At 46.5% G+C, this 26,392-nt stretch overlaps 1 protein-coding gene across 1 annotated transcript in view; it reads left to right on the top strand.

Moving 5' to 3' along the window:
• The first annotated feature begins 252 nt into the window (after positions 1–252).
• Positions 253–26,392, top strand: part of PLEKHN1 (pleckstrin homology domain containing N1) — an 82,801-nt gene continuing 56,661 nt past the window's right edge. The window contains exons 1-2 of the mRNA XM_060259409.1: positions 253–412; positions 13,123–13,222. Coding sequence (XP_060115392.1) covers positions 333–412; positions 13,123–13,222 — 180 coding nt within the window. The 5' untranslated portion in view covers positions 253–332. The remainder of the gene's footprint in view (positions 413–13,122; positions 13,223–26,392) is intronic.

Consider the following 26,392-nt stretch of genomic DNA (forward strand, 5'->3'; position numbering starts at 1 on the left):
AGTGGTCTCTCCAGTCCACCTGGGGAGAAACCGAAACAAACTTCTTTACTAGTTTTCCCTGTGTGTGAGAGAGTGACTTCACTATCAGATCAGAGGAGCGGGGAAGTGAGAATTCAGCCTGAAAACAGCCCCTGGCGAAAAAGAGCTGTTTGCTCCCAAGCTCACACCCATAAGAGTCACCCTGCAGACGGAAGTGGGGAATGTATGCATGACACACTCAAAAGCTACACACACACACCTCCCTGGCTTTGCAGGCGCCCCGTCTGCTCTGCCTGCCCGCCTGCCTTCTGTTTTCTCCCAGCTGTTCCTGGATTGAAGCAGTCGCTCGCAACATGGGGAATATGGCTTGTATTCCCCAGACACCTGGGAGGTTCAGATACTCTTTCTCCAGAAAGCCTTCGCTCAGGAAAGAGTGAGTATGCCGGAATCTTTGTTTTAAGCCTAACATGAAGGTATTCTCTCTCCCCCCCCTTCTTTTCTTAAGGATTCACTTTGTCTTTGTGTTACCTTCCCAAAGGAACTGCTTTTACTCTCTGGGTTTCCCTAGGAGAAGTCAGTCACTTGAAGGTCTGCAATTTTCTTGGGCTTTGGAAACTTTACAATTTCTAGAGTACAGGATTTTGTGAAGTTCTGGGTTTTGTTTTTTTTTTTAAAGGAGGCAGCTTTTTCCATTTTAAACTACATTTGGTTTTATTCTCTGGAGGCTGGCTAGTGGCGCTGCTTGAATTTTATTTCAGTGTTTCGTGGACTCTTTCCCTTCCCTATAGGCAAAAGTTCCCAGTCTCAGAACTTTTGTGGGGGAATTCATTGCTCCCCCCGCCCAATGTTTACTGCTGTTGTTAACTATGGCATGTTCGTAACAAAATAGTTTGCATACAGCAGAGCCCCACAGGGGTTAATTTAAAAGGAACAGAAACAAGAGATGTTAGCTATATGAGGAACTGTGTTCTTTTAACTAGGGGTACCAGATAATCTCTTTTGAGAGAATGCGCGTTGGTCCTCTTTTGGGCTTTTTTTTTTTTTTTTAAGTGATGAAATTGTCCTCTTCTGGGGTTGGAAAGTTAGGAATATTCCTAGTTAGGAACAATTATCACAGCTTAAAGAGCAGGGGTATTTAAAATGAGATTTGTCATAGTTGTTTGAAGTAGTCAGTTGGGAAATTTTGCTTTTCAAAAGATGGTAATCCTATTTTAACCATACCTTCCTACAGAACTGTGATCTAGTTGGCCATTTTCAAACTTCCACTGGTACAGTCATGCTTTCCTGCACTTTTCCTAAAGCAACAGAATCTCATAAAGGAAAAAGCATGCATAGTGCATGGATATTGTTGCACATACCTGTTTTGCTACAAGTACGTACCATTTAATTACACGTGACTGTCGCATGTAATCCCTATTGAAGCATGCTATTTCTTATACGGAAACACTATCCGTGTAGGAACTCTGTCATGTTTAAACTGTGATCTTGACACAAAGGAATATTTGGATGTCAGAACCCTGCATTTTAGGCCTATGCTATGAACTTCATGCTACTGTTGAACTGTTTTTTTAAAAAAAATTCAAAATAAATGCAGGTCTTCACAACAGTACTCCTGCTTAGATTTTGCTCTTTGTAATTGTTGTTTGCTTTTACAAAAGTTGACAATTGAATGGCAGCCCCCCACCCCCTGGGAATTCCCCCCTTCCATTCCAGGTTTCCCTTCCCCCACCTAAACTCGCACCATGCTTAATCTGACTCTAGATAGATTCTGCCCACACCCCTCCCATCTGCTTAAATGACTGTGTAAATGGGAGATGGGGACAAATAGCTCACATTCCTAGGTGACAATAAAGCTCAATAAAATCAGGCATCTAAGTGCCCGCTCTAAATTTCAGTGTTCCCAGGTGAGGCACAGACCTGGGGAATCTTCCTGTGTGTTTCTAAGCCTGAAACTGAGGACATGTATGCAGAATTGCTTTAGGATGAGCTGACCAATACTTTCAACACAAGGACTGGTAGTTACGCAATTCCACTGACATATGCATACAATCCAGTTTTGCATTCATTAGTGACTGGACAAAAAAAAAAGAGGACAATTCAGAGGTGTGAAATCAACTAAAATGAGCATGTGGTGCTTGGAAAATGCAAACTATTCAGGGGCCGCCGCCACCTCGTACCCATGTGCAGGTACTTTTACTGATTCTATTTCACATATAAGAAGCCTCATGGTGCAGAGCGGTAAAGCTGCAGTACTGCAGTCCAAGCTCTGCTCACGACCTGAGTTCGATCCCAGCGGAAGCTGGTTCAGGTAGCTGGCTCCAGGTTGACTCAGCCTCCCATCCTTAAAAGGTCAGTAAAATTAGGACCCTGCTTGCTGGAGGGAAAGTGTAGATGACTGGGGAAGGCGATGGCAAACCACCCTGTAAAAAGTCTGCCATGAAAACGTCATGATGCGACACCACCCCAGAGTCGGAAATGTCTGGTGCTTGCACAGTGGACTACCTTTACCTTTTTATTTCACATATGGCTCCCAGTTTGAGAGGCATTAAGTTGCAAAATGGAGGATTCTGATCATGGTTCATGCACTTCCCTCCTCCTTTCCTAATCTTGGGATTAACCACCCCAAGACATGAATGCTGTTGTATGAAAAACTGCATGATGGGATACCATGGGAAGTGAGAACGTGCCCCTCCTCCCATGCCATCATCACTTCCTGTACCACACTGATGAGGAGTCTGGCAGATTGCAAAACCAAACAATAAAAGCAATGGCATGTTTAAGACATTATACAAACTTTTCAACAAATGCAACGTCCTATTGTGTAAATTGTGCACCTTGACTTTTCTGAGCCAGTGCTGTCAACTTTCTCGGTTGTTAAAAGCAACAATTTCCCCCCAGATAATTTCACTGTGCATTTCCCTTTGCTTGATCAAGAAGCTATATCCAGTAAGCTTGCCAGTTATCAATTCCTCTGGGGAAAATGGCAACTTTGGAGAACAGACTCTATGGCAGGGGAGGGCAAACTCCAGCTCGGGAGCCACATATGGCTCTTTCACACATATTGAGTGGCTCTCAAAACCCCCACTGCCCTGTCCACCAGCTTGGAGAAGGCATTTGTCTCTTAAATCACTTCTCCGAGCCAAGCTAGCCTGCAGCTTGGAAAATGCATTTAAAGTTAAAGTTGCTTTCTTTTCACCCCTCCCTCCCTCCTGTCTTGCAGCTCTCAAACATCTGACATTTATTCTATGTGGCTCTTATGTTAAGCAACTTTGACCACCTCTGCTATATGGTATACCATAGATCAGGGGTGGGGAACCTCCATCCTGAGGGCCATATATGCCCTCAAGGTCACTTGGTGTGGCCTTCGGGGATTGCTGGGCCGAACCGAGCCATGTGGCAGCCTCTCTGGGGCCTGGCTGGCCAGCGAGGATCGTGGGGCCCAGCTGTGCTGTGCAGCAGCCTCCCGAGGGCCAGGCAAGGATCACAGGGCCCAGATGTACTGTGCGGCAGCCTCCCTGGGGCCTGGCTGGCTGGACAGAATTGCTGCAGGGTCTGGAAAGTTACTGTCACAGTTCAGTTTGCACTTGATTATCCCAGATGGTGTGGCCTAATATGCTAATGAGTGTGTGACCTAATATGCTACTATTAGGGGATGTGGTCTAATATGCTACTGAGTTCCTGCTGGGCTTTTTCTACTGAAAAGCCCTGGACCTATGCATTTGCTTAGGGTGGCGGGCCGTGTGTGTGTGTGTGTGTGCGCCAGATTAGGCTCTCCTCACATGACTTCAAATAGAAAAAACAATTATTTGCATTAATTTTGCTGGCCTGAATCATTCTCCCTTGGTGGAGCACTGTTTTTTAAGTTGATGATTTTTTATGGCCCGCGAATGATGTTATAAATATCCATATAGCCCTTGGCAGAAAAAAGGTTCCCCATCCCTGCTGTAGATTGTAGGGGAAATCCTTCCTGAAACTCCAGGAATTTATAAGACCAGTGTAAAAAAAGTATTATTAGGGTTGCCAATTTCCAGGTAGCAACTGGAGATCTCTTGCTGTTATAGATCTCCAGGTGACCAAATCAGCTGTTCTGGAGAAAACGGCTGCTTTGGTGGGTGGGCTTTATGGTTTTATACCCTGCTGAGGTCCCTCCCCTTCCCAAACCCTGCCCTCCCCAGGCTCCACCCCCAAACATCCTGGTCTTTCCCAACCCAGAGCTGCCAACCGTAATCTACAGCTGTGCAAGGCTAGATATAGCCCAAAACTGCAAGACTAGTGACAAATAGTGGGTTTTTGTTTAAGGCTATAATACCTCTAAAGCCACTCAGGTAGAGCTCCAGACAGAAGAAGAAATCTGGGGGTATAAACTGAAGTCTTCAAAATATGTATTCACATGTGGCAAGTTGCAACCTGATGTTTCTTAGCAAAGGTGGTGTACTCAGCAGTTTTGCAGAATAACGTGATCTGGAAACTGTCAAAGCCTTTTCAAAGGGGCACAGAGATCGTAATCTATGCATTTTCCTATACAGGGGTGGCCAACGGTAGCTCTCCAGATGTTTTTTGCCTACAACTCCCATGCTGGCTGGGGCTGATGGGAGTTGTAGTCAAAAACATCTGGAGAGCTACCGTTGGCCACCCCTGCCCTATACATCCATGACACGACAGGGACTAAAGAAATTATGTGTCATTCAGAGGTCTGTGTTTGACTTTTTAGAGTAGTTTGGGACCAAGGAACCTTCTCCAACATGGGCTTAGGCAGGGCTTTTTTGGTAGAAAAAGCCTAGCAGAGGCTTATTAGCATATTAGTTCACACCCCCTGATGCCAAGCCAGCTGGAACTGTGTTCCTGCTCAAGAAAAGCCCTGGGCTTAGGTCATCCGGAAAAGCCCTGTTCCATATTCCACCCCCCACCCGCAGACATTCAGTTGGTGTGAATGCAAATCTCATAGGGATGCCAGCCTCCAGGTGGGACCTGGGGATCTCCTGGAATTACAGCTCATCTCCAGACTACAGAGATCAGTTGCTATGAGTGTAAATTGTATGGCACTCTTCCCCACTGAGATGGCTGTTCTCCCAGAGTCCATTCTCAAATCACCAGGGGTTTTCCAGTCTGGCTCTGGCAACCCTACGAAGGCCATTTCCTGCCAGTCCCTCAACAGGCACTTTTCTCTCCTAATTCTGGTTCCCAGGAAACTGGTTAAAACAACTTTACTTGGGTGGGCCATTGGGCTACGTTAACTGATGTTAAGTTGTTGGTTTGGCTAATTCAGCAAGTATTTCAACTACTACTATTGCAGGTTGCTTTACCCATTCTCCTTGTTTTGACTTTTTGTGTATGTATTGTTGATGTTTTATGGATATTGAAAGCTACTCTGTAGGCTTCAGGACTAAAGAATGAGGCGGAAGTATTATAACTAATAAATTATATAAAATTTAATGAAGTTGTTTTCAAAGAAGCCACCAAGCCACTCGCTTAAATAGCCTTTTAAAAAGAATAGACAAATCCGCAGAGGACTGGGTCTATTAAATGGAACCTCCTCATACAGGGGGAGTCTACCTTTGAATAATTGGGAACAGACTAGTGGCTAAAGGCCATCATTTTCATTGCCTGCTTGCAAGCTTCCTTGAAGCAGCAAGTTTGCCGCTGTTGGAAACAGAATGTTTGACTAGATTCCTTCATAACAGTAATAATGTTTAAGGGAGGGACGGTGGCTCAGTGGCAGAGCATCTGCTTGGTAAGTGGAAGGTCCCAGGTTCAATCCCCGGCATCTCCAACTAAAAAGGGTCCAGGCAAGTAGGCATGAAAAACCTCAGCTTGAGACCCTGGAGAGCCGCTGCCAGTCTGAGTAGACAATGCTGACTTTGATGGACCGAGGGTCTGATTCAGTAGAAGGCAGCTTCATATGTTCATATATATGTTCATATGTTGTGGTGCCATGCACGTAAAAGGAGCATACAGTTAAAATTCTGACAGGACAGAAGAAGAAGATATTAGATTTATATCCCACCCTACACAATGAATCTCAGAGCGGTCACAATCTCCTTTACCTCCCCCCAACACACACACACACGACAGAAACCCTGTGAGGTAGGTGGGGCTGAGAGAGCTCTCCCAGAAGCTGCCGTTTCAAGGACGACTCCTGTGAAAGCTACGGCTGACCCAAGGCCATTCCAGCAGCTGCAAGTGGAGGAGTGGGGAATCAAACCCCGTTCTCCCAGATAAGAGTCCATGCACTTAACCACTACACCAAACTGTCTCCCTGAAGGAGGGAAGTGGCAGTGAAGATAGACAGGGGAAGAATCCGCATGCATTCCAATGGCAAGAATGGAGGCGTATTTTCTTCACAAAAACAAACAGATTCATAGACCTTGCGGCTTTCAACCTTCCCAGAACCCCTTCGGCAGTGATCTGTGTCCCGGAGACCTTTAGCACACTTGTCTCAGAGCCCCTGTGCGCCACAGAGGGTTCTAGGCATGTTTTATGGCTCACTTGTGGAGACTGTCGGGGCGTGTTGAGCCCCGTGTTGAATGCAGAGTATGCCATTGAACCAGCACACTCCAGTATGCAGTCACAGGAGGGGGAGATTTGCAGTGGTAAGCAAACAGTCTTTGGGAGATATTTCTCCACCGTTACAGATTTTATCACTTAGGAACTCCTGAAACGTTTCTTTAAAAAATGTTCCTTGGTCGGATCCAGCAAGACAGTTTTTACTGTTCTCATACCCAGGGTGTCTGCTGCTTCTTATTGTTCCCATGCTGGAATTTGGAAAGAGCTCTGGTTTCGTGCCATCTAGGACAAGTAGTGCGAGAGAATCCTCTCTGTTCCTGAGGGCAAAGACACTCCAGAAATATAGCACAGAGGTGGAGCAATTAGAAATCGTAGTATAGCGAGCATATTGTGACTTTTATGGGTACGTATAGTGTCTTTGCCCCAGATGCACATTTGAAGGAAGTTGCTTCGGGGGCTTGTCAGAAGCAAGTCTTACACACTCAACACTCGTGTCTTCTCGGACTGGGCCCAAAAGAGCTACGTGAGATTCAGTGCTGTGCACTTTTACTCTGAAATAAAATCCCACCATGTTAAATGGGCCTTACTCTTAAGTAAATGTGCATAAAGAGGAACGCAGACATAGCATTGCACAAACAATTGCCAACTGCGAGTTGTGCAGTTAGTCAGTTTCTCCTGTAGGAGAACCCCTATTGCCATTGAGAGAAATTAACTAACTGCATTTGTGTTAACTTTGAGCATTGGTTCCAGATATTATGGAATTATTATGGTCAGATGAAGGTCGCTACCGAAACACGCGGTGATTTACCTAGGAGGCGTGTCACAACATCACAACACTCCACAGAGGAATTCTCCTAGCGCCTTCAGGAGTACTTTACTGTACCAAATATTACATTCCTTCTCATGCGGGCTCTTTGATACATTTTTGAATACTTGCTGAGTCTTTCACTGGCTGCAACGAATTGTTAATGGAAGCTTATGTATGTGCTTGTTATACGTTGCAATGAGTTGTAATTAATTTGTATTGACTAATTCTGATGTATTCATGAATGACTTACGTGTATCATACTTTTCAGTAGAGTTACCAGTGTAGTTCCTTTTCTCCAGGAAGCTGGCAAAACCTGGAAGCTGGCAACCCTAATTTCGGGGTTGGGACATTCCTGGAGACTTGTGGGTGGAGACTCAGAGGAAAAGAGTTCAGGGAGGGGAAGAGAGCTCAGCAGGGTATAATGCCTTAGAATCCACCACTCCAAACAGCCGTTTTCCTGGCTGCCAGCTTGATCTCATCAGATCTCAGAAGCTAAGCAAGGCCAACCCTGGCAAGTACTTGGATGGGAGACCTCCTTGAAATACCAGGGCTGGGAGGCAGAGGCAGGCAATAGAAGCCATCTCTTTGAATGTCCAAGCCCTCAGTAGGGGTTGCCAGAAGTCAACCATGACTTCCAGTCATACAGACACACACACACAATACAAATGAAAAACAGTCATTTTCTCCAAGGGAACTGTCAACTCTGTTGGCTGGAGATAAGTTGTAATTTTGAGATCACCTGGAAATCGGCATCGCTACACATATCCTTGTCCAGTGGAATGGTTTATATTTTGGCTTTTCAATAGCCAACTTTCATGCCACATCGTAATGCTTTTAAATTCAATTTCCAAAAGTTTGTCTGTGCAGATTAGAGCAACGATGCTGAAACAGGGGCAGCCTGGCCACTAGGAAGACCTAGGGCACTGGAGGGCAGGGGAACAAAGATGCCAAATGAAATTTGCCATGAGCAGCAGCACCCCCCACCTCAAAGGAAAGAGGCATGCCCAGGCCAGCATGGCAAGGGTAATTCAGTGGCCCCTAGGGCCAGGTCGTGATGTTTAAACCCACTTTTGGCTTCACAAAATTAATTCTGATGTTCTTTGGGACCTGCTCTGTTTGAAATAATCCAAAATAATTTCCCTCTTCTTATATATTCCACAATTGGTAATGCAGGAATGGAGAAAAATAATAGGTGTTGAAGGTGATTTGGAGACTGACTGCAGCCCATAACTTTGTCCCCATTTGGTAAAATTGTGCAAATTTTTGTACTCTAAACAATTTGGTTGACCAGTCCAGCAGAAGAGATATGTTTGCACGCCATAGGAAAGCAAAATAAATGCTTCTTTTAGCGTTTTACCATCGGAACAAAGTCTCTGTGAAACCACTTCCTCTCTCTCAAAAATAGCTGTTGCTATCCAGACGTAGTGTCTTCAGATCACATATCACCATGTACTGAAGGAGAGGAGAAACCATTTCCCCCATAATCCCCTGGCTGCGAGTGCACCAGGACAATTAAAATGATTATCACGAAGTAGTCCATATTAAGTGATCTTGAATTTGCATACTGAACTTTGCACATCTGACCAGAAGTGTGTTACAAAGATGAAAACAAGAATCCAGCAGCATCTAGGGTTGCCAGCCTCCAGGCGGTGACTGGAGATTTCCTGGGATTGCAGCTAATCTTCAGGCAAGAGATATCAGTTTCCCTGGGGGAAATTGTTTTGGAGCTTGGACTCTATGGCATTATGGCCCACTGAAGTCTCTCGCCTTCTCAAACTCTGCCCTCTCAGACTCCACTCTCCAAATCTCCAGGAATTTCCTAACCAGCAGCTGGCAACCCTGTTCTTTAAGGCAGTGGTCCCCAACCTTTTTGTCACTAGGGACTGGTTTTGTGGAAGACAATTTTTCCAGGGACCGGGGAGGGGGGCAATGGTTTTGGGATGCTACAGTTGTGCACTTTATTAATTTGGTGTGGTGGTTAAGTGTGCAGTTATCTGGGAGAACTGGATTTGATTCTCCACTCCTCCACTTGCAGCTGCTGGAATGGCCTTGAGTCAGCCATAGCTCTCGCAGAGTTGTTCTTGAAACGGCAGCTTCTGGGAAGAGCTCCCTCAGTCCCACCCACCTCACAGGGTGTCTGTTGTGGGAGAGGAAGGGAAAGGAGATTTTGAGCCACTCTGAGACTCTGAAATTTGGAGCGGAGGGCAGGATATAAATCCAATGTTGTTTTCTTATTATTACTACATTGTAATATATAATGAAATAATGATACAACTCATGGCCCAGTTGCTGACAGGCCACCGACTGGTACCGGTCCACGGACCAGGGGTTGGGGACCCCTGCTTTAAGCTGCCACTGAACTCCTGTTTCATTCTGCTACTGCAGAATAACTTTACCATCCAATTAGTATTAGCATTACAAGGTCTTTGGCTATTTTGTGGCCACTTTCTTGAGTAGATTTTATTTTAAAAATGCTTCCCAGCTCATTCGAATGTTGAAAGTGGCAACCCTAAGAGGGCTATTCTAGAATTTATCTCCTCTGTGATACAACCTCATTGCAAAGAGGCATAGGGTTAAAACACACACACCATAATTTCCTCCTGCCGAAGAATGTTGTAATTTACTTCCAAGAGCTGAAACTACTTTTGATGGCGGCGGTTGCATAAAATCTTCAATGACATCAACAGACAGCTGGTTACTAACAGCAGTGTATGTCTGTGACTGACATGATTAGATTGTGGGGGAAGCAGTTAATGTTATTTATTTGTGTAATTAGTTAATAAATAACTGCGCTATCTTTGCCTTCCCATTCATAGAGGAATCTCAGAGCTGATTATCGTGTGAAAAAGAAAGCCAAGAACAGATACGTATAGAGATGGCTCATGTTGAATCAAACCGTCTGAGACGGTGCTATCTGTTCCACTTGGGAGTGGTGGTTTTCCCCGGGTTTCAGACGAAAGTTCCTGCAAGCTCTGTTGCCTAACATCTTTTTAATGAGAGATGCTAAGGATTCAGTCAGGCACTTACAGAAAATAGGTTGTCAAGCTATGATCCCATTACAACACTCAAAAACTATAGAAGACTATAGATTTATACCCTACCCTTTTCTCTGAATCAGAGTCTCAGAGCAGCTTAAAATCTCCTTTATCTTCCTCCCCCACAACAGAAACCCTGTGAGGTAGGTGGGGCTGAGAGAGCTCTCACAGAGGCTGCCCTTTCAAGAACAACTCTGCGAGAGCTATGGCTGACCCACAGCCATTCCAGCAGCTGCGAGTGGAGGAGTGAGGAGTGCGGAATCAAACCCCGTTCTCCCAGATAAGAGTCCGCGCACTTACTACACCAAACAAGTGTCGTTAAATAAGAAGAAATTGCCACCCATGGCTATTGTTGTGGAATTAGGGTTGGATTGAATCTTAAGCCTATGCTATTTCAATTTCTATAGTACTTAGCCTTTATAGTTAAATCTCTGGTTCTGTTTTGTAGAGGTTTTAGGACGATGTGATGTGACCTTCTGGGTATAGATAATGCTCTACATGTCTTTTGCCTTACATGACTTTTGCATTTTGGAATGTCGGTATACTATCAAATCCTAAATAGATAGAGTATCACAGCCTAGCCTTCCTGAGTGTTTTAGCTAACCTTGACTCTCTGAATCAACCTAGCTTAACACAGCTTTCCCAGATTCACGTGATTCCGAAAGATAAAGAGAAAAATTGAGCTCTGGCATGCAATGCTCGCTCTAAGCTGTGGAGTCTTGTGAGCAAAATTTCTACTTCGTGAACTACTGGCATCAGTTAGTCTGCTCTGGGGCTATCCTTCCTGAGCCAAGACAAAAAGGTGTGAGCCGGAGGCTAAAAAACTGTGAGCTAGCTCACACTAACTCAGCTTAGAGGGAACACTGCTGGCGTGTACATCACTCTATGTCAGATACTCATCATAGAGTTGAGCTACATTGGCTCTTATGGATGGGGAAAGGTATTTAAGGTCTGGATTTATTCTGGTTCCTGGTTGTCCTCGCCGACAACTCATTTTCTCTGGGTTTTGACAAGAGCATCCTTGGATATCCTTTATCAAATCACTGTGTATGGTGTTTAAGTATTGAATTTTGATCAGTGATGTATGAGTCTTATATTTTTACATGAATTTACATTTGGGATTGAAGTTAAAGAAATAAGAGGGTTTTTTGGAACAACTGTATCTCTTTTTTTTATGCAGTTGGGAAACCAGCTTCTTTCCCTTCCCAAATGAACATTATTAGGCCACACTCCCATGATGTAGCCAATCCTCCAAGAGCTTACAAAAAAAAAAATCCATGTAAGCTTTTGGAGGATTGGCTACATCAGGGTGTGTGGCCTAATATGCAAAGGAGCTCCTGCAAAAATTCCACCCCTGGGCCTCCGCATGGTACAATGTCGCCCATTTTCTCCAAGGGAGCTGATCTCTGTCAGGTGGAGATCAGTTGTAAAAGTGGGAGATCTCCAGGCCGTACCTGGAGGCTGGCAACCCTACTTTAAGGGTTCCTTGACTGGAATTCGGCTTTTTAATTTTTAAAAAACTATTCTTTAAATAGGAACCCTATTTTTTTGCCCCCAAAGAGCAAACAGCTGCTCTACCAGGAAAAAAACAGCATGGGGTGGGAGACTTAAGAGATCTCAGTTAGGGTTTCCAAACTTCAGGTGGTGGCTGGAGATCTCCCATGATTACAACCAATTTCCAGGTGCTATAGATCAGTTTACCTGGAGAAAATAGCTGATTTGGAAGTTGGACTATATGGCAAGGTGGCCAAACTTGCTTAACATAAGAGCCACAAAAAAAAAAAGAGCCACACAGAATAATGTCAGATCTTTGAGAGCTGCAAGACATGAACGTCAGATGTCTGAGAGCAGGAAGGCAGGCAGGCAAATAGATGGGAGAGGGAGAGGTGGAAAGAAAGCAACTTTGACTTTGCATGCATTCTCCAAGCCTCCAGCTGGCTTGGCTTGGCCCACAATACCTGATCCCCTCGTCTGATGACGTGTGCTTAGAGATCACACGAAAGCTTACGTTCTGAATGAAACTTTGTTGGTCTTAAAGGTGCCACTTGACTCCTGCTTTGTTCAACTGCTTCAGACCAACACGGCTGCCCATTTGGATCTCTTGGAAAAGTGATTTAAAGACACAAATGCCTTCTCTAAGCCATCTGAGGGGGCAGTGGGGGCTTTGAGAACCACACAATACGTATGAAAGAGCCACATATGACTTCTGAGCCACAGTTATGGCGTTGTGTCCCTTAACCCCACCCTCCTCAGGTTCCACCCCCAAAATCTCCAAAGACTTGAACGTTAGAACAGTAATGCAATCATCTCTAGCTAAATGCGCCAAAACTAAACATTGTGGCTTCCTGAAACTCACTTTTGTGTGAAGTTTGTGTTCGGCTTTTCTGAGTGTGTAGGCCTGCTCTTGGCTTCTGTGTCCTGCTGGTGCAGCTGTAAACAGGGGAGGGAAAGGTGTCAGATTAACTCTGCCATTTGGAACACTTTTTTTTTGTCTTTTGTCTTTTCACCTTAACTCTGTGCTTAGAAAGACAGAATCTTCCTAAATTGCCAGCCCATCCACTTGGGGAAGTTACAGCTAAGCCTTGCTTTGTGTTAGAACAAATAAAAAAAAGCAAGAAAACTAACAAGTGGCCTTCTCGCCTGCTTGATTGCCGGAGGTTTATGAGGCTAGGACAATTAGAAGCCTTGGACACCTCAGAGGTTCTTGGCTAAAGCTGCTAATTTGACCCTGTCCCCACTTCCTTTGTTTGCTTGCCTTGATCTTAACACGAATGTCCCTTTTTTATTGCTTTGTAGACAAGAGAGCAAGAAAAAACTGGCCGGCCTCTTTGGTTTAGAACCAGGGCAGGAGAGAGACGTCACCTCGGACAAGATACTCCAGTATATTCCTGGAAAGGCAAGTATTGCTACAAATCCTGAAGGGCAGGGGTGTTAAACTCATTTGTTACGTGGGCTGGATCTGACATAAATGAGACCTTGAGGAGCCGGGCCATTTTTCTCGGCCATGTCGGGTTGGGCCGAGCCATGTTGGGTCAGCCACATGTGTACCTATTTAAGATTAGGTGGCAGAGATAACACAAACACAAATCTTTTTTAAAAACCCATAAAACATGCTTAAAACGTTAGCGCTCATTGGTCTTAAGGATGCTTTTTTTGTATTTCTCCCGTGGGATCCAAGGAACCGGGCAAAGGAAGCTCTGGCTCTTTACTGCCTTCCCCAGGGGACTGGGGAGGAGGAGCCTCAGCCAGTGGAGAAAATAGAGGTTTTGCTCTGTAGCTCCTGAGCAATTGAGCAAGCCTTGCAAAGCAAGCTGTTATGCAGAAAGAAGCTAGAGAGAGGGAGAAGGAAGCAGATCACAGCCATGTGCTCAGGGGCCTGATAGGAGCCCTCCGGGGGCCTGATTCGGCCCCTGAACTGCATGTTTGACACCCTTGCTATAGGGCCATGATGGCGAACCTATGACACGCGTGTCACTGGTGACACGCGAGGCAATTTGGCTGACACACCGGAAACCAAGGAGCGTGGCGAGCCGCGAGTCCTTCGGAGGCTGCTGAGCCCATCTCGGAGGAGCAGCAGCTGCTAAGGTGAAGGCGAGAAGACGCGGCAGCAGCGCAGCGGGCCGCCGCCTCTTTCCCCGGCTCCAGGCCGGGGGTGGGGGTGGGAGGGAAGGTTGGGGGTGGGAGGGAAGGTTGGCTGATGCTGCCAGCGCCTCGCCTTGACCTGGGGGTGGGAGGAGACAGCCTCCTGGCGCAACCCGTCCCCCACCCAAAGCAGAGGCAGCCAAACGCGCCTCCTCCTCCTCGCAACAGGGCCGAGCTTTGCAACCCCCTTTTCCCGCCCTCCCCGGGGCCTGAGGAAATAGGTGGGTACAGCAAGAAAGAAAAAAAAAGAGCATTGCAAAAAAAGAGGCGGGGGGGGGGAAGAAGTGCCCTCCTCGGCGGGTCGCGCCTTTGCAATGCCGGGGCTTTGCAAATGCAGGAGCAAGGCAGGCGTGTTTTTTTCCGTTTGTTTGCACGGAGCGGCTGGGGGGGGGAGGCAGAGATGGCATTGCAGCAGTGTGTGTGGGGTGCAATGCCCGAGGGGGCGTCGCTCTTGGGCCTGTTGTGGGGCTGCCCCCCCTCCTCCTCCACCCGGTCCTGGTTTTTTTTTTTGCAACCAACATGATCTTTCTCACTTTGCTCTCTCGCTCTTTCTCATGGCCGCCTGCTGGAGGCGGGGTTTCAGATTTAAAGGACAAGCTGCCCTTTTCAGCTTGGAAGAGGAGGAAGGGGGTGGGCGATGGGGGCTGTGTGTGGGTTGCAAAAGAGCAAGGGGAGAGGAGCATTGGGTCGCCCCCCTTGGCTTTCCTTGGCAAGCGCTGGAGGAGAAAAGGCGGGAAGAAAAAAAGATACACCCTTTCCGGCAGGGTTACCAATCCCCAGGTGGGGGCAGGGGATCCCCCTCTTCCCAAAATACCCCCCCCCCAAGTTTCAAAACGATTGGACCAGGGGGTCCAATTCTATAAGCCCCAAAAGATGGTGCCCCTATCCTTCATTATTTCCTATGGAAGAAAGGCATTTTAAAAGGTGTGCTGTCCCTTTAAATGTGATGGCCAGAACTCCCTTGGAGTTCAATTATGCTTGTCACACCCTTGTTCCTGGCTCCACCCCAATGTCTCCTGGCTCCACCCCCAAAGTCTCCTGGCTCTGCCCCCAAAGCCCCCAGATATTTCTTGAATTGGACTTGGCAACCCTAGTCTGACCTAGGCTGCAAATATCATCAAATTATTGATATTTCTTGAAGTGACACGGTGAAGTGACACGCGACCCGAGGAAGACTACACTTTTTCCCGATTTTTGACACACCAAGCTGAAAAGGTTAGCCATCACTGCTATAGGGGGTTGTGAGAGGGCTAGCTTCTTAGTATTCTTCTTCCTAGGGTTGCCAATTCCCAGTTGGGACAGGAGACTCCCCAGTTTAGAGGCTTTCCCCTGCTTCAAGATTATCAGAAAGCTGCGGGGGGGGGGGAGGGTTAAGAAATATCTGGGGATTTTGGAGGTGGAGCCAGGAGACATTGGAGGTGAAGCCAGAAGCAAGGTTGTGACAAGTGTGACTGAACTCCAGGAACGGTGCTCCTTTTAAATGCCTTCCGTTCATTGTAAATAATGGAGGATAGGGGCAACTTGTTTTGGGGCTCATAGAACTGGACTCCCTTGTCCACTCTTTTTTAAACTTGGGGCAGGGGGGGTGAGGAGAGGCACCAGATGCTATGCTAAAAATTTGGTGTCTCTACCTTAAAAAACAACCCCCCTAGAGCCTCATATATCCATGGATTGATTCTCCATTATACCCCATGGAGACCAGTCTCTCTAGGGTATAATGGAGTGTCCAGTGGACTTCCCCTGCCCCCACTTTCTGATAACCCTGAAGCAGAGGGAGGACTTCCAAATCAGGGGATCCCCTGCCCCCCAACTAGGAAGCCATTATACTTTTGCCTGTGTGTAATAAAAAGCAGGGCTTTTTTGTAGTTTGAACTCCTTTGCATATCAGGCCACTCCCCTCCCCATGTAGCCAATCCTCCTGGAGCTTACAGAAGGGCCTGTACTAAGAGCCCTGTAAGCTCTTGGAGGATTGGCTACATCAGAGGGGCATGGTTTAATATGCAAAGGAGTTCCTGCTATAAAAAAAACCCTGATAAAAAAGATGCATTAAAATAGTCAGCTCTACTGACTTTGAAACTGTTTAAGTTGCTTTTGAAGCAGGGTTGCCAACTTCCAGGTGGCACCTGCATGGGACAGAGAAGGTAGAGAAAGATGTCCTTTTCTCCCTTTCTCACAATACAAGAACTCGTGGGCACTCGATGAAATTGCTGAGCAGTCAGGTTAGAACGGATCACAGGAAGTACTTTTTCACCCAAAGGGTGATTCACACATGGAATTCACTGCCACAGGAGGTGGTGGCAGCTACAAGCATAGCTTCAAGAGGGGATTGGAGAAACATCTGGAGCAGAGGTCCATCAGTGGCTATTAGCCACAGCATATTGTTAGAACTCTCTGTTTGGGGCAGTGATACTCTGTATTCTTGGTGCTTGGTAAGGGGGGGAACAGTGGGAGGGCTTCTAGTGTCCTGTCCCCACTGATGGACCTCCTGATGAACCTGTCTTTTTTTGTTTTGGCCACTGTGTGATGCAGTGTTGGACTGGATGGGCCACTGGCCTGATCCAACATGACTTCTCTTATGTTCTTATCGTTGCTATTACAATTGACCTTCAGACAACCAAGATTAGTTCCCCTAGAGAAAATGCTTGCTTTGAAGGGTGGGCTGTACAGCATTATACCTTGCTGAGGTTCCTCTTTTCCCCAAATCCTATCCTCCCAAGTTCCACCTTCCGAATTTCCAGGCATTTCCCAAACCCTAAGCTGGCAACCTTATTCAGAAGATGATGATACTGGATTTATTTTTTTCGCCCTATACTTTGAATCTCAGTCTCAGAGCGGCTCACAATCTCCTTTACCTTCCTCCCCCACAACAGACACCCTGTGAGGTAGGTGGGGCTGAGAGAGCTCTCGCAGAAGCTGCCCTTTCAAGGACAGCTCTGCGAGAGCTATGGCTGACCCAAGGCTATTCCAGCAGCTGCAAGTGGAAGAGTGGGGAATCAAATCCGGGTCTCCCGGATAAGAGTCCGCACGCTTAACCACTACCAAACTGGCTCTCCTATAAGAGCTATGGCTGACCCAAGGCCATTCCAGCAGCTGCAAGTGGAGGAGTGGGGAATCAAACCCGGGTCTCCCAGATAAGAGTCCGCACGCTTAACCACTACCAAACTGGCTCTCTCTATATAGGGTATATTCAAGATCTTTCTGTCCTATTTTGGGAGACTTGGAGCGAGGCTTCAGCACGGTTTCACAGTGAAAGTGCAACATGTCTGTCAGTCAGCCAGTGGGCCAGCCACATTAATTGTAAGGACATGCAAATTGCTAACTACCCGTATCTAAACTACATGGATTAGCCAGCACACAGCCCAAATCTCTGCAGCAAGAATTCAGAATGGGGACCAAGTCCTGGTTCTCACGCTGCATTTCTGTGGGTGGAGATGGTGACAGAGCTCCGTCGCCAACCTGTATGTCAGGAATTTTGGGAAAGTAGAGGTGGTGGAGAAGGGTGGTTGGAAAGGGATTGTACTGCTCTCCCTGTTCTTTGCAAAAAGTCAGGAAATTTGTCGGTGGATGAAGCATGGCTGAATCATCGTTCTCGGGGGTGCAAGGAGAGGTTGCACCCAGTCCTTTAGCATAAAGTTAGCACCTGGGAAACCTGCAGCCAAACACAGCCCTACCTGAGAATAATTCCTGGAGAGGCTTGTGTATTCTATACCATGAAAGAGCTGTATTCTTAGGGCTTTTTTTGAGCAGGAATGCACAGGAGCACAGTCCCGGCTGGCTTGGCACCAGGGGGGAGTGGCCTAATATGCAAATGAGCTCCTGCTGGACTTTTTTTTTACAAAAAGCCCTATGCAGAACACTAGTGATGTCAGGGGGTGTGGCTTAATATGAAAATGAGTTCCTGCCGGGCTTTTTCTACAAGAAAAGGCCCTGTGTATTCTTAAGAGTGGGAGAGAAGGGAGAAATCCACAGTTTCCCTGTACGATGCAGGGCCGTCATAACTAGGGTTGTCGGCCACAAAGTGGGCCCGATCTGGAGTTGGCAACCCTACCCCACCTGTCCCCTGGTGACCAGGGAGGACCGTGCAACCCTGTAAAATCACAGCAGTCACTCAAACATTAATAACGTTCCCTTCCTTGGATACATGTCAGCATCCAAGAATCTTCCCCAAAACTTTGTATTTGCCAGAGTTCAAATAACTCACATATCTGGGGATTTAATTCAGTTGGGATCTCTCTGAGGTCTTGACCCCCTTAATTTTTCAATGTTCCTTCCTCAGGGCCACTGTTCCAGAGGGACTGGGGTCAAAACTCACAAGCCCCTCATCTGGGGCTGTTCCCCACTGGTGCAATGACGTAATAGTTAGGTGACCAAGGTCATTTCCCCTGGAGAAAATGGCTGCTTTGGAGGGTGAAGGCCTTCCCCTCCCCAAACCCTGCCCCCCCAGGCTCCTCCCTCCCCCCCAAATCTTTAGGTATTTTGCAACCCAGAGCTGGTAACCTGACCCTCTTCAAGTCCCTGCCTCTCCACTTCAGTCGCCCCTCTGCCATATGAAGACACTGGCCTGCCTCAAAGGGATATTGTGTGAATAGCTGTGATAATACATAAGGAATGGCTGGCTACAAGGCCTATATAATTGCATATTAGGCCACACACCCCTAATGTAGCCAATCTCCCAAGAGTTTACAGGGCTCTTCATAGAGGGCTTACTGTAAGCTCTTGCAGGATTGGCTACATGAGGGGGGTGCAGCCTAATATGCAAAGGAGTTCCTGCTACAAAAAAAGCCCTGCTAAACAGTATGCCTATGTTCAAATTAGGCCAGGGATGCTAGGGTTACTAACCTCCAGGTGGGACCTGCAGTTCTCACAGAATTATAGAATTTAGCTAAAATCCCTCGCCAAATTCCGCTACCCGGTGAACTGCTCCCAAATCTCTAGGAATTCCCCAGGGTGGATTTGGCAAGGGGGTGAAGATTGTCCTCTGCTGTTTTCCTGGTATTAAATGGTCCCCCAGGAATGCTTGGGGTAAACATATAAGTAGTCTATATGCCCCCTCCCTTCAAACAGGAAACAGCCAGTGTTGTGTATGGCTTAAATTATTGGAATAGGACCAGAGAGACCTAGGTTTAGATCTCTGCTGGGGAGATGATAATAATATCTGAAGAGAACATCATGCCTGGTGTTGCCAGTCATTCCCACTCAGCCTAAGCTACCTCACAGGGCTGTTGTGAGAATAAAATGGAAGATGGGAAAACTATGTACATTGCCCTCATTTCCTGGAAGGCAGGATGAAAATGTAATCAGTTTCTGTTACTGCGATGGAAAACAAGCAATATACAAAGGTTGTGTCCATGAAGGTCATATATTATTTTGTCCCCTTATCGCTACTGTACACTAGGGTTAGAGAGCCCCGTGGCGGAGAGTGGTAAAGCTGCATACTGCAGTCAAAATCTCTGCTCATGACCTGAGTTCGATCCTGGTGGAAGCTGGTTCGAGGTTGACTTAGCCTTCCATCCTTCCAAGGTCGGTCAAATGAGTACCCAGCTTGCTGGCGGGAGGGGGAATTGTAGAGGACTGGGGAAGGCAATGGCAAACCACCCCATAAAAAGTCTGCCGTGAAAACATCGTGATGCGACGTCACCACAGAGTCGGAAACAACTGGTGCTTGCACAGGGGATTACCTTACACTAGGTTGCCATCTTTTGAAAAGCAAAAAAAGGGGATATATTTCCCAACTGACTTCAAAAAAATGATCCCTATGACAAATCTCGTTTGACATACTCCCACTCTTTAAAGTGTGATCATTGCTCCTACCTAGGAGTATTTCTAACCTTCCAATCCAAGAAGAGGACATTTTCATCAGCCCCAAAGACGATAGACACACACAAAAAATATAGGTTATCAGACCTCCGCCAGGGGCAGGAAACCCCCACTTTTATGGGGTGCTTCCCTGGCTGGTATGGGAAAATTCCACCCCCAACTGGCCTCAAAGGTGACATGATGACATCACCCAGAACTGATGTCATCATGTTTCCAATGTCACATGGTGACACTCTAGTTTTGGGGCAAAACTCTATGGTAAAATTGGCTACAAACCATAGAGTTTTGCCCAAAAGCTAGAGCATCCCTCCCAACATCAGCAACATGATGTCACATCCGGGTGACATCATCACACCAAGAGAAGATCTTGCCAGCTCCCAGGTAGGATCTGACAACTCTTTTAAAAAGGACATCTGGAAACCCTACTGTACACCAAGAACAATGTCTTAACGTTCTTGGGTGTCCTTGCTGCCTGAGGCAGAGAGAAGTGTCAATAATTTGCCTGAAACAAAGGCAGAAAATTTGAACTCACAGCTTAGACTCTGACTACTGGGCTGGCCCGTACATCCTGTCTTGTAATATTTCCCAAGTCCAGTTGCTCATGTCTGGAAACAAATAATAATAATAAAACAGTTTGTGTATGATGAAGATGCAGGAGGAATCCAGTTTACCTTTTTTTAAAGAAAAGCTTCCTTTATTGTTTATCAGGGAGGAACACTGTTTAGAGACCCTTCCTGACGCAACAGCCTGTCCAAAGTTGACATCCTCCTTGTTCAGCTGCCGTCCTTGGCGATTAAACTCAAGTCACGCCAACTTCTGCTAGCTGGGGTCTAAAGGAGTTTAATTTTTAACTTGTCTTCTCGCTTAGAGGCTAAGACACAGCAAAGCAAGACGTGTTCAGGCTTCGTTCCTGGAGAGGAACCGATTTTCAAAATCCTCTCATGTAAATGTGGAGAGAAACCAGAAAACATCCAAACCTCCACTGAGATCAATTGAAATGTGTGTCTGTGGTGGCAAACTTAAACAGTTCGGGGTGGGGGGGAGAGTACTGAGAATAAAGCACAAAACTGGTTTCTTCTTCCTATCTAAATGCAGTTACCTGAGTGTTTTCTGCCTGGGGGAGTTTGACAGTATTTCATTTTCTTAACTATTACTTTTTGAAACGCAAAGTGTAGGCTGGAGCTTTGTTCATGCGTTTTAGAAACAACCGTGTGGGGATTTGAGCAAATCCTGTGATATCCCTGAAATATTTTAAATAAATTATTGGCTGCGTTTCCCCACAGAGGCAATGCCTGCGGCGTTTCTCAAAACTTCAGGCCAAAGAAGATAACAGGCAAAAGACACACATTCAGCTATGCATGTTTACTCAGACTTAAGTCCCACTTTGATCAATGGGGGTTACTTTTCTCAGATTAGTTTGCATAGGATTGGCTGGGTATAGAAGAAGAAGAAGAAGATGAAGAAGATATTGGATTTATATCCCGCCCTCCACTCTGAAGAGTCTCAGAGCGGCTCACAATCTCCTTTACCTTCCTCCCCCACAACAAACACCCTGTGAGGTGGGTGGGGCTGGAGAGGGCTCTCACAGCAGCTGCCCTTTCAAGGACAACCTCTGCCAGAGCTATGGCTGACCCAAGGCCATGCTAGCAGGTGCAAGTGGAGGAGTGGGGAATCAAACCCGGTTCTCCCAGATAAGAGTCCGCACACTTTAACCACTACACCAAACTGGCTCTCCTACTAGTTTGAGTTTTTGGACTAAGATCTGGAATCCCCACTTTGACACAGAAGTTTGCTGGGAGACATTAGGTCATTCATTCCCTCTCAGCCTAACCTACCTCACAGGGTTGTTGCTTTGGGGTCCCTGTTGGAGAGAAAAACCATGATATAAATAGCTAACTAAACAGGGGGAGGAGGTGAGGGGTGTTTTATTTCCTCAGATCTTTTCATTACCGGGTGTGGTTTAGTTCTGCGGTGAATAGCTGCTTGGTGAGGGACAGAAGTTTAGAAACAGGTTAACCTGACCCCAATGCTACAACATCAAATCAGGCACTCAGCAGCTGCCAGCTTTTAAAGAAAGTTTGGGGCAGTCAGCTGGCATCCAAAGCACACTTCCAAGGGGGCAGTGTTCCCCCTAACCCCTGTGAGTAAATGGCCACTCCTTAACACAGGAAGCCCCACTCAACAGCAATCTGGAGTAGGGTTGCCAGGTCCGACTGAGGAAATGTCTGGGGACTTTGGGGGTGGAGCCAGGAGCAAGGGTGTGACAAGTACAAGAGTTCTGGCCATCACATTTAAAGAGACTGTGCTCCTTTTAAATACTTTCCCTTGATTGGAAATAATGGAGGTTGGGGGCACCTTCTTTTGAGGCTCAAAGAATTGGACCCCCTGGTCCAATCTTTTTGAAACTTGCGGATTTTTTTTTTTTTTAGGAGAGGCACCAGATGCTAAGCTGAAAATCTGGCGCCTCTACCTAAGAAAATGGGGGGCACCCAGAGCCCCAGATACATATTGATTGCCTATTATGCCTATAATGGAGTTCCCAGTGTACATTCAAACACCCCCGCCCTGCTTTCTAATAAACCTGAACCAGGACCCCCTGCCCCCAACTGGGGACTGGCAACCTTTTTTGGGGGGGGGGGGTTGATTTTCCACACACTGTCTCTCCTCATCTCTGCCTTACTGGCACCAGACCCAGTAACACCTTTGATAAGCAATGAGGGGGAAATTATTATTACCTCAGATTTCCTCAGAGGAAGAGAGGCGTGAACTAGGCCTTGGCATCCCCTGTTTGTGATTCGCAATTAGGCACCACTTCTTGGCATCTGTGCATGTAAATTCCAGGACGTGTGATGCAAACACAGATTCATGTTTATGAGGTAAACTGTCAGAGATAATATGTGGTTTGAGTGGCCTAACTAAAACGGAGAACTCCATAACCATCATCTCAGGCATTTAAAGGAAGGACATATAAATTCCCCCTTTCCAGCTTTTGACTGAGTCCTCTGAACTTAGGGTTGTCAATTCCAGGTTGGGAAAGTCCTGGAGATTTGGAGCTGGAGCCTGGGAAAGATGGCGTTTGGGGAGGGGCGGGACCTCAGCAGGGAATAATGCCATGAGGTCCTCCCTCCAAAGCAGCCATTTTCTCCAAGGGAACTGATCCCCGTGGTCTGGGGGTCAGTTGTCATTCTGGGAAACTCTAGATCTCCATACCGAGCAGCTAGTTGTGGGCAAGTTCTGTGCCAAATTGGAGCTTTTTTTCCTTTGTGTGGGGAAGAACATTAGGAACTTTCCTTTGTGTGGGGAAGAACATTAGGAACTGTGTGTCATAGTTGGGGGCAGGGGATCCCCTGATAACCTACCCCTCACTTCAGGGTTAACAGAAAGGAGGGGGGAGTTGTCTGCTGGGCACTCTATTATATCCTATGGAGACCATTTCCCATACCGTATCATGGATAATTGATCTGTGGGTATCTGGGGCTCTGGGGGGGGGGGATTGTTTTTTGAGGCAGAGACACCAAATTTTCAGCACAGCATCTGGTGCGCCTCCTCAAAACATCTCCCAAAAGAAGGTTCCCCTATCTTTATTTCTAATGGAGGGAAGGCATTTAAAAGGTGTGCGCTGTGCGGTCCCTTTAAATGTGATGGCCAGAACTCCCTTTGGAGTTCAGTTGTGCTTGCCACAACTTTGCTCCTGGCTCCACCTCCAAAGTCTCCTGGCTCCATCCCCAAAGTCCCCAGTTGGACCTTGCAAGTCCAGTTGTGTGATATATGCATACTTGTGTTGTGCTTAGCCAGTGCATGTGAAGTCAGTGGTTCATGTGGAACTGTATTTAAAAAAACCCACAAACTTTCAAGTATTTATGCTATGAACATGGCCACAACTGTGAACCAGTGGGTTAACTGCTGTTTTATCTGAAATTAATCACAACGACCTAATTGTTACATGTGTGAATGGGACAGTATGGTATCTTTGAAGTATGCCCAGTGGTTCAGTGTTTATCAGCAAATTCAGAACTCCTTGAACCAGTTTAGAGCAGGGTTGTCCCGTTTGGGGGAACCAAACAGCCCTACCTTTCCAGTCCCATTTTCCCATTTTGCGCCATACCCTTTTATTTGCCCGCTAACATAAATTACTTTTCTAGCATGCGCCTTTATCGCGGCATCTACCAATCTGCAAACGTTGCTTTATAAATCCACACCAGCAATCCTGAATCAGATTTCTGGCATCCCAACCAGAACACTATCTGTAGCTTCCATCTAGCAAAACTGGGTATAACAAGCAAGACGTTGTAACCCACGGTTTATACAAAGGAGGCGGGTGCTGGAGTCCTATTGGCCTGGAAAGCCTGGGAACACTGGGAAGATGAAATCTAGCAGCTACGTAATGGCCCCTAGAGGATGTCTCATTAAATTAGGGTGTGCGGTCGGTCGTGGTAACACCAAATAGGTGGTGTGTTGAGGGGGTGTGAGAGCAGGTGGAAGGAGCCATTTGAAAATTCCCCACATTCTTCCCTTTGGAGGACTCTAGACTTTCCTCCATCACTGCCAACAATTAGGGAACATCAGGTGCATTGTGGGTATTATTAAACATTTGAATAGCATCAGCAGTTTTCACATTTCTTGGGAAGGCTTAGCTGATTACGGATGCCTGCAAGTCACCAGAGCCAGTGACGTTCTAAATTGCAATTTTCTACATATTAATATTTTAATCATATATTTGATTTAGCTACTCCAGAACCCCAGAAATTCCACAGCAAAATGCTAGGGAAGAGCTGCCCTGAGAAATAATGAAAAAAAGCACCTCTGAGTCCAAAACACCCAGCTCACATAGGATGCTACCTGCCATATTTCTGCATGATAATATAGTTGTGAGCGTTCCAAGCTGCTGTCATTGTGATTTCTGCCATGTTGCATCAAGTATGAGTGGATCACTCAGTCACTCCTAACACAGCAGAATTACAGAACAGAAACATATACAGGAGAGGACTCAATAAAGGTAGATAGTTTGTACCTTTATGCTCTCTTTGAGCATCAAAACAACGTGTGCCTCCAAAATTACTTCAGGAAAAAAAAAACGTTTTGGCTATCAGAAGTTTGGGAAATGTGCTGTTTGCTTTCTCAGTGCATCTTATGCTGTGTTAAATTATAATTACTGGGTTCCTCTGCTTTTCGGCAGCTTTATGTTCCTACAATAGAGAAAGCAGGACACAATGACCCGTGACTATCCTAATGAAAGGTTATCCTTAATAATTAAACACTGGGAAACAATCTTTAGGTTAAGTACATTACTCTTGCCTGCAGCTTGTTATGGGGAATGAAACCCATCCCTTGTGAGGTTCTTCCTGATTTCTGGGCCCACTGAGAAATATTATTTTAGGTCATTATTGAACTACCTGGGCTCTCAAATCTGATTTAGCAGAAGGTGGTAATCCTGTTGTTCCAAGTGACTCTTGTCAGGCTGATCAAGAAAAAGGCGTCCCCTTAGCTACAACTGTGATACCATCCCAGCTTCGCTTACACACTTTTCAGCGGCTGTGCTTTCACTTGGGTGTTTCCACAGACCCACACTGAAACCAAAGCAAATGTGATTTGGGAGAATCCCGAAACTCACAGCAGTCGTCCTGTGATTGAGTCTCTTTCCCAAATTACATCTGAGCAGAACTGAACAGGGTGGGGGGAACTGTAGGCACAATTCTAGGGCAGTATGGAAGACTGTAACCAATGCTTAGAGCTTTTTTTGCAGCAGGAACTCCTTTGCATATTAGGCCACACACCCCTGATGTAGCCAAGAGCTTACAGTAGGCCCTGTACTAAGAGCTCTGTAAGCTCCAGGACTGGCTGCATCAGAGGTGTGTGACCTAATATGCAAAGGAGTTCCTGCTACAAAAAAAAGCTTTATGTTACTTAATGTAAATGGTCAAGGTATGAACTGCATCTTTAAAAATAGGGCTGCCAAGCCCCCAATCCGGGTGGGGGTTCTCCCGCCTGGGAGGTTCTCAACCCACTGACCCGGTGGGGGGGAACCTACCCTGATGTTGCCAGCGCAAAGATGTCACCCGCAAGTGACGTCATTGTGCCGGCAACATCGCATGCCAGCTGCTCTAGGTGTTTCCGGGAAAACTCTATGGTTTTCCCGGCCGCTCTATCAATTTGGGAGGGAAAACTCTATGGTATGATAGGTACCATACAGTTTTTCCCTCCCCAAATGCTAGAGCATCTGGGAAAACTATAGAGTTTTCCCGGAAACGCCTAGAGCGGCTGGTATTCGACGTTACCGGCACAATAACGTCACTTGCGGGTGCGTGCGAAACAAGTCCCCCGCCGTAGCCCGTGGAGGACTTGGCAACCCTATTTAAAAATCAGCTTCACTATGATGCATAGGGCTGCCAACCCCCAGGTGATATAAATAACACAGAAGGACCATGGTATAGAATACTGTAACAAATGCTAAGGAAGGAAAGGTCCCCTGTGCAAGCAGCAGTCATTTCCGACTCTGGGGTGATGTTGCTCTCACAACATTTTCACGGCAGACTTTTTACGGGGTGGTTTTCCCTTGCTTCCCCCAGTCATCTACACTTTCCCCCCAGCAAGCTGGGTGCTCATTTTA

Source organism: Heteronotia binoei, chromosome 18 (genome assembly GCF_032191835.1).
Source record: "Heteronotia binoei isolate CCM8104 ecotype False Entrance Well chromosome 18, APGP_CSIRO_Hbin_v1, whole genome shotgun sequence".
In the NCBI taxonomy this organism is placed as follows: domain Eukaryota; kingdom Metazoa; phylum Chordata; class Lepidosauria; order Squamata; family Gekkonidae; genus Heteronotia; species Heteronotia binoei.